The sequence below is a fragment of the Rhinoraja longicauda genome, chromosome 17 (genome assembly GCF_053455715.1).
Source record: "Rhinoraja longicauda isolate Sanriku21f chromosome 17, sRhiLon1.1, whole genome shotgun sequence".
Lineage (NCBI taxonomy): Eukaryota > Metazoa > Chordata > Chondrichthyes > Rajiformes > Arhynchobatidae > Rhinoraja > Rhinoraja longicauda.
In genome coordinates this window covers 12,736,092-12,751,205 of record NC_135969.1, presented here as the reverse complement: position 1 = coordinate 12,751,205, position 15,114 = coordinate 12,736,092, and the positions used below count along the sequence as shown (strand labels likewise).

Genomic DNA, 15,114 nt, shown 5'->3' with positions numbered 1-15,114 from the left:
AAACAGCATTTTCCACTGAATAAGTGATATTATCTATTTCCACATCAGCTATCTGGTAATGAAAAATCAAGATTGCCAATTACTGCACGTGCCATTTCGGAACAGAAACATTTTTAAACCAGTTGGAATCAGATTGAGCATGCTCAAATGCATTTCACAGAACAGTAGCTGTTTTAATTTCAACTCAATTTCAAATGCCACAGTCAGTACTCCTCTTAGTAACAAGACTTATTGCTCAGCATTATATTGTCCAGCTTTCACCACCAGATGTTTCCCACATATTTACTACCTTACAAAAACAGTGGTACATCATTGCCAGTAAAATGACGTGGAGGATCCTGAGGTTGCAAAAGACACAAAATAAATGGAATTTGTCCATCTCTTTGTTTTCTTGCGGGACAAATATTAAGCAAATATCAAAATGATGGGGCATAAAAGAAGTTAAAAAATACTAAACAGCTTATTTCTTTTGTTGAGCAGTTTATTTGATATTTCTGACAGAATTTAGCTGTGAATTTTAATTTATTTGGTAATGTAAAGGCATTTTATTTCTTTGTGCTAGAAACTGATAAAATATCCGAATGGCAACCAAGACAGCCCCCTGCGGTTGCTTCCTTTGCATAATAAAATTGCAACAGCAGGCAACTATAATGAGATGTCATTACTGTAAAATGAATAGTATCCTTTATTTGATTTCATCTCAATACAACTTTAATCCATTATCATCGTCACCGAACATCATTAACCTAGCTTGTTCTCACCTCTCTCCACCCACTTTACACTTTAATGGAGAGCCATATTCAGGAAAGAAAGCACGCCATGTGTCTCACTGCACTGCCTGGTGCCTGCGAAATGAGTTGCACATGGATGGCAAGGAAAGCTCCAAGGTGCCATGCTAGATTGTATTAAAATGCCCAAATTAAAAATTAGGATTAAAATAATAAAAATATCATGTGAAATATATTTTGTTCTGCAAATTCCAATTAAATTAAAAACCGTTTGATCATAAAATATTGCACATTGAAGCTCAACATTTGTTAAAACCGATTTTTAATCTACGACAATGAAACAGAAGGTATTTTCTACTGAGTGTTCAGGATGGGGATCACAAAATGCTGGAGTAACTCAGCGGGTCAGGCAGCATCTCTGGGGAGAAGGAATGGGTGACCCTTCTTCAGACTTCAGGATGGGGAAGTCATTTTTTCCCCGTGTCCCCTTCTGATCTGCTGATGAATTTATTCAAGCGCACATGTTCTTCACTTGCAAACTCACTTCATCTGCCACAAATAAAGATCCCAGCAGCTTTATTCAGATATTTTCTTGCTGTTTCAGATAAAATTGTTATAATGCGCAGTTGCAATTCTGTGAAAAGTACTTCAAAAATCAACCTGGCTCCTCCTCGAAGAGTCAGCAATTCCAACATTCGCATATCTGCCAGAGGATCTCACTGCCCCACCTATCCGATTAGCAATTCAAAGCACTGCAGGCAACTCTATTAATAAAATGTGTCCACTTCTCGCATTCAACACACAAAACTCAATCCTCATTTACTCTCTGCACCCTGAACAATGGAACAAGAAGACACAGCACAGGAACACAAGAAATTCTCAAGGCTGTATGTTAAGCCCCCCTGCTCTATTCTCTTTACACTCATAACTAGGTGGTTAAGCACAGCGCCAATGTCATCTATAAATTCAGCGACAACATCACTATGGCTGGCCGAATCACTGGTGGTGAGAGTACAGGAAAAGGATAGAATACCTGGTTGAGTGGTACCTCAACAACCTCTCACTCAGTGTCAACAAGACCCAGGAACTGTTCGCTGACTTCAGACAGGGTAGGTCGGGAGACCGCATTCCAGCTTTTATTGATGGATCGGTGGCGGAGAGAGTTAGCAATTTCAAATTCCTGGGCATAACATCTCCGGTGGCTTGTGCTGGGCCAAGCACATAGATGCAATCGCAAAGAAGACATGCCAGCACCTCTACTTTCTTAGAAGTTTAAAGAGATTTGGTATGTTTCGGAAAACGCTACCAAACCTCTACTGATGTACCGCAGAAAATAGCCTGACTACATTATGACATGGTATGGCAATTCCAATGTACAGAACACAAGAGGCTACAGAGGGTGCTGCACGCAACTGGTCCATCACGGGAACATCCCTCACTTTAGGAACAGCTACTTCCTCCATCTATCATGTTCCTGAGGCAACCTTGATAACCCTGATCATATTGGGACAATGGAACACTACAGCTCACCTCTTGCACTGCTATGGGCTTGATTGTTTTTCTAATTGTGTTTTTGTGCCAATGCCTTGATTTCCACAGTCTCCTTTCTTTAGAATTTTATGTGTAATTGATGTATAATTTATACCATTTATTTTTGTCCGTTTGTCTGAGTCTGTCTATGATGCTGATGTACACAAGATATTTCATTGTACCCGCTCCTCACTACTGGTGAGGATGACAATAAACTTGAACTCCAGGCCCATTTACCACTGTTGAACTGCAGGCCCTTTTGTCCACTGTTTACAGATCAAGTTTTATATTTTCATTAAAGAACGATTCGCTGTGATGGTTGTCTGTGTTAAATTGTAATTGTGTGTCTTGTGTTCTTTATTGTTTATTGTCAACCATTTACTGTTTATTGTTTATTGTCAACCATTTACGCCGGACCATGACGTGAGAGGACGCTGGCGCTGTTTGTTCGCCGCTTCTCCGTCTGGACAAATCTTTGTTTGTTTGTTTGTTTTTATGTCTTGTTTGCTCTGTAAAGCGTCTTTGAGTTTCCTGAAAAGCGCTATATAAATTAAATGTATTATTATTATTATTATAGCTTTAGAAGCCTCTAACATATAACAATTTATAAGGCCACAAATATCCTCTTTCTCTCTGGGCAAAAACACAAGCAAAGTAGAGGCACTCTACTCATCATGAGAATAAACCCAAGATCTCTTTGATGAGACAAAACTCCAGTTTCCCCTACCCCCCATATTTTCAGTCTGAAGATGGGCTCCGACCCAAAACGTCACCTGTACCTTTTCTCCGGAGATACTGCCTAACCCGCTGAGTTGCTCCAGCACTTTGTGTCTATCTCTTCGACTAGCATGCATTTCATTTTAGGCTACAAAAATGACAGCTTTGAACATGATTGTGATCTGTGTAGTTAAAGTCTGCCAGGATCACACATTAGATATGTTCCTTGATTGCAGGATCATAATTTCCTGATGATAGTGATCCTTTCCATCGTCTCACCAGAAATATTGGTTCCATGGAACGACCTTCTAACCAATACATTTCAGAAAGTGCATTTGCCTAAACTGCCTTCAACATTTTCAATTACTGCATTCGTCAAAACACCTTCCAATTGGGAAAGCAGGAAGAATCAGTAAATACTCACGTCAGAGATATTGTCATGTGAAACCTTTGTCTCAGGCCATGAAACATCACAAAAGATTTCGGTGGAAAAGATCGTGCAGTCACTTCACAATATGGCTTCTCAAATCCTCCTGAGGGGCAATTACACTCGAAGCCACCTTCTGGGAGATTCATGCAGGATCCACCATTTCTACACACACCTGGAGAACAGCGGCCAGACCGAATGTCCACTTCGCAGTGATCACCTAACCAGGATTAAAGTGCAAAAGTCAATGCAAATGTTAAGTTTCTGTAACTAAATATAATAGAACTGGGATTACAGCATTGCCCGACCCAGCCCATTGTTTATAAACACTTTATAAACTGGAATGTTGCTGATCAGAGTGGCTCTTGCTGATACAAAGAAACCCCATGTTAAAAAATTCTGTTGTATTTTGAAAATCATACCAGCTGTGCAAAACAGATTGTTCAAAAATGGAATTGTACACAAAATTCTCACAATGACATTTGACAGACACTAATGAGACAAAGACAAAATACCTCCAATTCAATCTGAACATTGGAGTTCACACATTGAATACATCCAAAGGTGGTGTTTTCATCACAAATACTATACGGCTATTAACCTCTCTGCGATCATTTGGGTTGTCTTTTTTCAATGCCAAAGTGATAAGGCAGTAAGATTAGATGAATAAATTCTATTTTTTTGTTGTTTTTTTTGTTTCAATAATTGTATAGAATCATCAGACAGCTCACCATTATGCTGGGCCAGGTTTTTGAAAAAAAAAAGGCATCCAATTAGTTCCATTCCACTGCTTTCTCCCCACCGCCCAGAAATATTTCCCTTCCTATTTCCATTGGAGTGACAACTAATGATGTTCTATAGCGCACTGGCTAAACGAGACATTGAAATTAACTTTCAAACGCCCAAATTGTCAATAATAAAATTCAGGGAAAATGCTGTTTTGACTCAATTCTGTTCCTTTTACTCAGCAAACCAACAAACCTTTAGCACTCTTAATATAAACACCATGTATAAATATAAATTGAGTGAAATAGAGTGAATTGTGCAAAATATATCCACCATAATTCTGCACAACGTTCTGCAGCACATTTTGAAATGGGCAATGTTGATGTGATTGTACTGCTGGATCATTAGAGTGGAGTACTTGGAATGCATTGAGGCTTAAGTGCTGAACACTAACCACCAGTCGTCACATCACTGCAGCTGTTTCCAATGAGGATAAGTCTGAAATAAATTTCCATTTCAATAAACTTCCCCTCCCCCAAACAATTTAAAATGGAAAACAAGCTATTTGTTAAGTTTTGTATCAAAAGCCTGGAGTGAGTCAGGAGGCAATGCCCAACTGTAAATTATCTAATGGACAATGTGAGATCATCTACTTCAAAGCAGTACATCACCATGGACAAAATATAGAAATAAATAAAGGAAGAATTGATGGTGACAAAAACATTTACTTATGCGTAATGTGCACTTCTTCTCAGATAATTTAAATTTCATGTTAAGACCATCTGGCTCCCAAGTTTAAATGTTGATTTCTCATTTTAGATACAGGCAAAAGTGCATTGTAACAGCAGAAAGCCTTTCAGCATTTAATTCCTAAATTATCTCTCTCAAACACAACTTTTTTAAAAGTTCTGTGAGTTATTGCTTCCATACACAGTTCCCATAAGACGTTTCTCCTCACATCATCTTTTCTTTTCAATTCCTATACAATGTCTCTGCCTAGGCTGCCAAGTTATTGTTATTCTCTGATGCCTAATAATGCAGCTCTCTGACCAACTGATAGGAGATGCATACCTTCCAACAAGGGGCTAAAAGCAACACAACAATTAATTCATACCATTGCGTTTGTACCTAAACATCTGGCTAAACAAAAATAATTTCAAAGTTTACTTAATGGTTGGTATGATACTATCCCATTACTTTTCTTGTCAACCTTGAATTTGGGTGGTACAAAAGACCAATTCTATACAACAATACGATATTTAGACCAATTGCTGACCAAAACCCTTTCTTTTCATTCATTTACAGGATGTGAGCACCAGTGACATGATTAACATTTATTCTCAATTACCCTCAGGTACAAAGCTTGATAACGAGAAGATCAACATTAAGGATTGGGCATTGGTGACAAGTGGGCTTATTTGGCTGGGTACGTGCTACTGGATTGGATATGATTGAATACTGGGATCAAGTTTTATTATGTTCAAAAGAGAAATGGAAAAAAAATACAGGGTGCATGGACAGAGGAAGGGATTAGGACAAAATAGAAAGATTTACCTGGGACTTGCACAGGGACAGTGGCCCGAATGGCCTGTTCTGTGCTGTAACATTCTATAGCGCTCATTTTTATTAGTCACTTGACACATAAATTTGAGCTTTATCATAGAAACATAGAAAATAGGTGCAGGAGTAGGCCATTCGGCCCTTCGAGCCAGCACCGCCATTCAATATGATCATGGTAGATCATCCAAAATCAGTACCCCATTCTGGCTTTTTCCCCATGTCCCTTGATTCCCTTAGCCCTAAGAGCTAAATCTAACTCTCTCTTGAAAACCTTATTAAACTGACACATAGACACAAAATGCTGGAGTAACTCAGCGGGTCAGGCAGCATCACTGGAGAAAAGGAATAGGTGATGTTTTCGATCGGGACTCTTCTTCAGACTAGTCTGAAGTCTGAAGAAGAGCCTCAACCCGAAATGTCACCTATTCCTTTTCTCCGGAGATGCTGCATGATCTATCTGTTGAATTGATCCAGCATTTTGTGTCCGTCTTTGGTGTAAACCAGTATCAGCAGTTCCGGCCTATACATTATTAAACTGCCATTCTTATCTGACTAATCTTCAATTTTTTGCAGCCATTTTCATGTCATCTGCAAAGCCTGTCATGTGATATTGAAATCAGCCTTTCCCCAATTCCCCCCTGCCCCCACACCATTGATACTACAGTAATCCCAGTTAATATTGATGAAGCTGAACCCCCCCCCCAATCACAACACCATTTTGATTATCCCTCTCTATGATTTCTGACATAACTGCTCTATCAAAAGGCCCGCATTACGGTCCCAGCAAAATGATAGCCCCCATTTTGTTTAAAAGCTACTTTCAACTTAAACTTCCTTACATTTGCTGTGTTAATCAACTCCCCCGAAACAGATGTTAATGCTGAACTAGACAAGTTATTGAGAACAGAAATGTTGGTTGATTTAAATTATAACTTAAATTAACTATCCTGATGGTACAAAAATGAGGAATGGGATTGATGGGGTTTGCTCTGGGAGGCAGCAAAGTCTTGATGAGTCATATAATCTTCAGTGCCATATGGAAATATGAAAAATAAAAATGAAATTAAACCTCACAGCTTCACAGTTGGTTGTCTTCAGAATCCATTTCAACCACAGCCTTATCTAATTTTCCCCAAATGTACATAATTTTCTGCTTCAGAATATTAATATGCTGTATAGTTTCAATATTCTAAAAAAAAAAATCATAATTACACTCCAAGTAGTGAATAGTAAATTGAATCTTTAAAATAAAACAAGTCACTTGTTATTGAATATCCTGCTGAGAATTATAAAACTATTAGCTCTTGAGTGCCACCTGACTGCCACTCAACTTATACAATTGTCAAACTGCTCAATTTACTTCATAACCTCAAATGCATTATACTTCAAAACATTTAGAAAAGAATGGGAAGAGTATAGATTATCAAAAAAAACTAAATAAAACTGGTTAAGATGAAATGCAAGGCCAGCTGCACATAATACCTACAAGTTCGTGATTTGCGCTCTTTAAATAGATGTTGCTACTGAACTCACTCTGCAGCAGCTGGACCTTACAGAAGAGCACGATCTATCATTGGAACAAATTAATTAAACCTTGGCTTAATTAATTTGGAGAAGTCCCCCACAATACTTTAGTTATCTCTACTGTATCGACTTGTTTTAAAATGTTTAGTAAAGTTTTAATCTGTCAATGTACTCTTTCTGTAATTTAATATAAAATTAATTCCAAAACAAAAATCTATTAATTTCCACCGAATCCCCATTCCAACCCTGTGATAGCAATTCCTGTTTGGTTGCAGTCTATTGTCTCCTGGTTGATTAAATCTTAAATCATGCCACAACCCTTGGTGTCGAATGTTCAGCTCTGGAGAATCGCGGAACTATTCAGCAAGAAAGCAGTCCTTTCGGCCCACCTCGTCCATGCCAAGCAAGTTGGCATTCTGGGCTCGTACCCTTCACCTGCATCTTGGTAGTGTCCATTAAAACCTTCCTATCCTTTCATCTGTCAAAATATGTTTTGAAAGTCTCAATTGTATCCGCCTCCAATAGCTTCCTCTGGCAGATCATCCCAGATATGGACTACCCTCTGAATAGAAAGGTCGTCTAAAGTCCCTCTTAAATCTCTTCCCTCTTACGTGAAGTCTATGTCCTCTAGTTTTAGAATCCTTTATTCTGGGATAAAGACTAAATGTTCACTTCTTCCATGCCCATCATGATTTTGTATATTTCAATTCAATAGCCCCTCAACCCAAGTTCCGAAAAAAGTCAGCTCCAGCCTGTGCAGCCGTTCACAATAACTCAAGCTCGGTAAGTCCAGGTAACATCCTGGAGTATCTTTTCTGTAGTCTTTCCAGCTTAATGACAACTTAATGGCGACCAGAACTGTGCAGCTGTACAACTGCGTACTTGTCTCATCATGACTTGTACAGCTGCATCATGATGTCCTGACTCTACACTCAGTATTCTTCCCAATGAAGGTAATCGTGCCAAACGTCTTCTTCACCACCGTTCCACTTGGCTCACTACAATCAATGAACCATACTCCCAGACATCTGCAACACCTTCCAAGGCTCCACCATTGGCGGCACCGTGGCGCAGCGGTAGAGTTGCTGCCTTACAGCGAATGCAGCGCCGGAGACTCAGGTTCGATCCTGACTACGGGCGCCGTCTGTACGGAGTTTGTACGTTCCCCCCGTGACCTGCGTGGGTTTTCTCCGAGATCTTCGGTTTCCTCCCACACTCCAAAGACGTACAGGTATGTAGGTCAATTGACTGGGTAAATGTAAAAATTGTCCCTAGTGTGTGTAGGATAGTGTTAATGTGCGGGGATCGCTGGTCGGTGGGCCGAAGGGCCTGTTTCCGCGCTGTATCTCTAAATCTAAAAAGAAATCCACCATTTACTGTGTAAATCCTGCCCAGATGTGCCCTATCACAGAAAGAACCCACGGAAAGCTCAGGGCCTGCGCAGACTAGCTGACAGGACAGCTCATCCTTAATTACTCCATTTTGCGGTTCCCACCTGCTTTAAGAGGGTGGATCCACACCAATACGCATACAGAGCCAACAGATCAACAGATGATGCCATTGCCACTGCCCTCCATACTGTATTGCTCCACCTAGAACAGCGGGGAGCATATGCACGGCTGCTGTTTGTTGATGACACCTCTGCATTTAATGCAATCATACCCAGCAGACTGGTCTCCACGCTGTCCGACCTAGGCTTCCAACACAACGTCTGCCTTTGGATAAAGGACTTCCTAACAGAACAGAGTCAGGATGGGCCTCACCACTCTTCCACTCTGTCACTCAGCACAGGGGCTTCACAAGGCTGTGTGTTGAGCCCCCTACCTATGACTGTATACCAACCCACAACACGAACACATTAAATTTGCAGACGACATGACAGTGGTGGGGCTGATAACTGAGGGCGATGAATCCGCTTACAGGGAGGAGGTTCAGAGGCTAACAGGCTGGTGCTCAGAAAACAACTTGGCACTCAACACCAAAAAAACAAAAGAGCTCATCATCGACTTCAGGAAGAAGCAGGGTGACCATCCCCCACTGCACATAAACGGAGAAAGAGTGGATACAGTCTCTAGTTTCAGGTTCCTGGGCACCCACATCTCAGAGGATCTCACGTGGTCAACCAACATAAACTCTCTGTTTAAGAAGGCACAACAGCGGCTTCACTTCCTAAGAACACTCAGGAAAGTCAACTTGTCACAACAGCTGCTAGTGTCCTTCTACCACTGCTCCATTGCGAGTGTCCTGACACATGGGATCCTGGCAACAGTTCTGTGGCTAACAAGAAGGCCCTGCAGAGAGCCATCAACACAGCCCAAAAAATCACCAACACACGCCTGCCTGCCCTGGAAGACATCCATAGCTCCCGTTGCCTGCGGAAGGCATCTTGCATCCGAAAGGACCCATCCCACCCCGCCCATCACTTGTTTGCCCTTCTGCCCTAAGGAAAGCGCTGCAGGTTTCCTGAGGGCAAAAGGAAACACCACAAGACTAACAAACAGTTTCTACCCTAAGGCCATCACCTCACTGAACTCTGCACTGAAAGCACACACCCCCCATAGACAATATTTATATTGTGCAATACCTACCTCTGTGCAATACTGATATATTCATTTATAATATTTATTTTTATAATACTATTCTGTGCAATATCTTATATTCTGACAATGACCTTCTGAGTGCAATATCTTATATTCTGATAAGGGTGCATATGTAGGCATAATGTGTATGCGTGTGTGATTCTGTGTGCATGTGCACGTGAGTCGATGAACAATTTTCATCCAGGCCATTCCCACTTCTCCCCACTCCTGTTGGGCAGAAGATACAATAGCTTAAAAGCACATATCACCAGATTCAGAAACAGCTACTTTCCTGCTGTGATCAGACTAATGAACAATTTTCTCATAAGCTGAGGCTGTAGTCTGAATTTCCCAACCTACCTCATTGCGGATCTTGAACTATATATAATTACACTGGACTTTTTCCTGTAATGCTTATAATGCTGCAACACTATATTCTGCACTCTTGTATTTTTCTATGCATTATCTGTTGTACTTGTGTATGTCTTGATTATACTCATATATACTATGATTTGATGCAAAGATTATCACTGTATCTAAGAAAACGTGATGATAATAAACAATGCCAAAATGCAGCAGCTCACACTTGTCCGAGTTAAATTTGCTATTCCTTGGCCCATCTTCCCAACTGATTTAGATCCTTTTGTAACCTTAGATGCCCTTTGTCACTATCCACTTTGCAACTAATTTTGATGTAATCTGCAAATATATTAGCAATGTTCACTACAGTGTCATCCAAATCATTGATGTAGAGAGCAGTTAGGGTAGCACAATGGTGCAGCGGTAGAGTTGCTGCCTTACAGCATCAGAAACCCGGGACTGATACGGACATTGTCTGTATGGAGTTTGTACGTTCTCCCTATGATCACATAGATTTTCTCCAGGTGCTCCGATTTCTTCTCACACTCCAAAGACATGCAGGTTTGTAGGTTAATTGGCTTCGGTAGAATTGTAAATTAATCCTGGTGTGTAGGATAATGCTAGTGCACAGGATGAACGGTATCTCTTCACGTCTCTAAACAACAGTGGACCCAGCAGCTGGTCAAAGACCTCCAATCAGAAAGACAACCCTACACAACTACTCTTTGACTCCTTCCTCCAAACTAATTTTGAATTCAATTGGCGATCTCACCTTGGATTCCTTGGAGAGCTAAACCAGAAATTGTGTTCACTGTTCCTGCTCCCAAGAATCAACAAATACCAAACTGGACTTATTTTTATGATGCTTAGCTCAGGGTACAGAGCCCAACTGCAGTTTTCGAATAGCATGACTTGACACAGATATGGAATCAAACATGTATCCATTAATCTTTTTGGGAGTTCACATAGTTTAATTAGTTCAGATGATATAGTAAAATTGAAACAAATTCCGTTCTGGAATTTTATGAGTACCTGGAAGCATGGAAACAGACATTCTCTGATTGAACAAGCACAATCTGCGACAAAACATTTGAGGTTGAGAGATGTTACCCTTAACATTATAATGATTTATAAAATACATTAGAACATTGTTATTTGTTTTTGACTATGTTGTTTCGATGTTACACACTTGCGTGTTTCAGATAGCTATTATTCTGTTAATATGACAACAGACCTACTTCTTGCAATCTTTAACCAATTATTTCCACTGTGTTTATTTCTACTACAGTTAGCTCAATTTTCATTTTATTAATATTAGAGTGCACTTTTGAAGTAATTGTCAGTTGGAAGTGCAAATAAAAGGTTCTGGTGTAATATTAGGCTTCAAAGTATTCGGTACAATAGTCAAATCTCAATGTGATTTATAAAGGGAGCGTGCCCGAATCCAACAAATAAATTATAGTTCACAGTAAGGAATGAGGCTATTATTTTGTTTTTCCACTTCTGACCAGAGTATAGCTGGCTTTGAATTTTAAATGAAACGATTCATTTCAAGGTACAAGGTACATTGATTTGCACTGGTTCCCAGCTAAACAATGATGACATTTTAAAATGTTCTTACTTGCTTTAAATTCCTTCTGCAGTAATGTCCTTCCTGTTATGTTATTCACTACATCTGCTTCCTTCAAGAGTAGTTTAAAATCTAACCCCTTAATCCAGGTTTTAGTCATATCCTGCAATTTTTGATTGGGTAAACTCCTCTGCAGAACTTGGAACCCTGTTATTGTGTCAGAGGTGCTTTAGAGGTAGAACCCAATGCTATTATTAGTAGAAACGTCAATCTCAGAGAAGAACACAAATTACGTATGACACTATTAAAGTTTCGGGTGACAATGATGTCAAAGACCATTATCATCCTCTGGGTTGTCTGATGACAACATAGTTGTCACAATCCACGCAAAAGGAATACATTTCTTTAAACTAAAAAACACTTACTTTAAATCAACATTTTAAACATAACAAGAGGGAGATGATGTAAATATTAAATTTCCCATGGTAGGGCGGTCTAAAACTACAGGACATGGGTTTATAGTGAGACATAGGAGATTTAAAAAGGACCTGCGGGATAAATTTTTCACACAAAGAGTAGTTGGTATCTGGAATGAGCTGTCAGAGGAGGTAGTGCAGGCAAAAACAGTGACAAAAACAGTAACAACATTTCAGAGGCATCTGGACAAGTACTTGAAAATGCAAGGCACAGTGGAGTGTGATATTAATGCAGGCAAGATGGATTAATATGGATCGGCATAATGGTCGGCATAGATCCAGTGAGCCTGTTTCCATGCTGTACAATTATTATTTTACATCAGTATTTAATGGGAATGTAAAACAGGTAGACATGCCTTTGAACAGTGCAATGAATAAAGAAATGCGTGCATTTAATATATAAAAAAGTAGATTCATTATATAACCTTCTCAAACACAAATGCCAGCTCAGATGGATGGTATTGACATTTTTGAGAAACAGAGATATTATGACACATATCTGAGAAATTATGAGAAAAGGCGGTGGTGTTAGAAGCCTGATGGATAGCTAACATAATCCATCTGTCAAAGAAGGGGAAGTAAAAATTTGTCCTGGGAATTATAGACCAGTCAACTTCGAATCAGTGTCAGGAAATAAAGTAGAATCCTATTGTAGGATCGAGACTGGAAAAGCACCGACAGATGAAAAAGAAAAATAATGAATAGATAGCATAGATTTCAAAAGGAAAATTCTTGCTTGACAAATCCAATTGGATCTTTTGTGGGGTAACAGTGAAAGTAGACAAGGTAATGCAGTAGACAGATATGTAGATTTTCAGAAGGACTTTGATAATGAAACTCATAACGGACAAATGAATAAGTTCAGAGAATGCAGAGTCTGATAAATAAGTACAGTGAGTTTCTAAATGGCTTCAGAATCAAAAGCAGGGATTCTTTTAAAGTAATTATTCAGAGAACCGTGGAATGATTTCAATTTGGAAAAAAGTAATTAAGTTAATGGATTCATACCAGTTTGATGAAAGACCAATCAAGCTAGTTTCACTCATCTACCCACTCCCAGTACCCTGTAAACTCTTTCCTTGCAATTCACCTTTGAAAGCTATAGTTTAATCTGTTCCCATTACTAGTAACTACCCCTGGTAGCTTCTCTACTATGTCACCACCCTTCATCATTTAAACACCTCTAACCTCTACTGGCAATCTCCTCAGTTCCATGGAGATTGATTGCAGCTTCTCCATTTAACCACACATCTAAAGTCCTTCAAACCCCAAAACATTTTGGGAAATCGTTTCTGTACCTTCTCCAAAGTCTTCCAAATGTCTGGCATGGTCGGTGTGGGCAAACTGGATAGCCTGTTTCCATGCTGTGTGACTCTATGACTTAAAGCTAATCACATGGCTCCAGATGCGGCCAAGCCAATGCTTCATGGAGGTTCATTTATTCTTTCTTCAGCATGTACTCTATGTTACTATTTATAAAGTCCTACAAGCTTTTTTAACCTGTTTTTTTCTCAAACCTACTCTAATTCTTTACATAAATTATGTATAAATGCCTTCCTTTCCTTCTGTTCCTTTACATTTTGTTTTAGAATTGACCCCACTGGTATATATTCTTGTTTCTTGTTTTTCGTGGCAAATACAACACTATTTCTCAGCATTAAATTCCATCTACCCAATCTACCAGTCTATCTCCTTAAAGGCTATAAAAACATCTGAACAGTTTACTGTGCCTCCAAGTTCTAAGGTATCTGCAAAATTGAAAATTGTACCCTGTAACCCAAGTCAAAACATTTACATGTAGAAAACCAATGCTGGTCCATGCTAAAATCCACTGTACCCTCCAGTCCAAAAAATAAATGTTCACAACTACTGTTTCCTGTTATATAAGCTATTTTTACCCACGCTGTAACAACCCCTTTTATTCTATTGCTTTCCAGCTTGATGGAAAGCAGATTGAGGTACCAAAAGGCAATAGTGCAGTCCACAAGAGAGTCACTCAGCTAATTTCAGGGATGAGGGGCCTATCCTATTATGACTAATTGAAGAAATTAGATCTATGTTTCTGGAGTTTGGTTCTGGAGATGGGTGGTCTCATTAAAACATACAAGATCCTTAGGAGGCATGACAGAGTAAATGTTGAGATTTTGCTACCGGTGGGACAATCTCAAACAAAGGTACATGATTACAGGATTAGGGAGCAGAGATTTAAATCTGAAGCATGTAAAAACTTCTCACAGAGGGTGGTGGATTTCTGTATCTCAGAGGATTGTGGAGGTTCAATCATTAGTAATCGTTAAATAAGTTGTTGCAATTTTGAAAGGTTGAGGAATTGAAGATAAGGGGAAATGGCATAAAAGAGAAAATGATAACTCAAGTTGATCAAACCTTGCTACTGTCTGTTGGAGATCCACGCTGTCCCTTGCTAGCTTTTGAAAACAATTTTACAGACCGTTAAAGTATCTAATGCTTTTAGGTTTCTTGCCAGTCTATTCCAACTTTCTATTTTGTCTTCCCTTATCATTCTCTTGGTTCTTCTTTGCCGAATTCTAAAATCCCTCCAGATACTCAGATCTACCACTCTTCTTGACAACTTTTCAGCCTCTTTCTTTGATTTAAAACTATTTTTATTTATTCTTGTCAGCCACAGCTGAATCACTTTACCTTTGGTGTACTGATGGAATATATATTTTTTGCAACTTACACATTTTGTTTTGAAATACCAACATCATTAGTTCACCCTCACACCTTTCAATGTATTCTTCCAATCAATTACAAACAATTCTCTCCTCTTATCTTCATATTTTTTTCTCATTTACATCACTTTTGAAACAATACAAAATTTTATATAATGTTTTTGATGTTCTAGACAGTAAGAGCTTCTTTAGATAATTAAATGGAATGAGCAATTGTCCTATAG

The 15,114-nt window shown here is 39.2% G+C and overlaps 1 protein-coding gene across 3 annotated transcripts in view; it reads right to left on the bottom strand.

The window, feature by feature from the left end:
- The window catches only part of celsr3 (cadherin, EGF LAG seven-pass G-type receptor 3), a 188,664-nt gene that overhangs the window by 124,229 nt on the left and 49,321 nt on the right, over window positions 1-15,114 (bottom strand). For all 3 annotated transcript variants that reach the window (XM_078414152.1, XM_078414154.1, XM_078414153.1), the window contains exon 3: window positions 3,400-3,622. In XM_078414152.1, coding sequence (XP_078270278.1) covers window positions 3,400-3,622 — 223 coding nt within the window. The remainder of the gene's footprint in view (window positions 1-3,399; window positions 3,623-15,114) is intronic.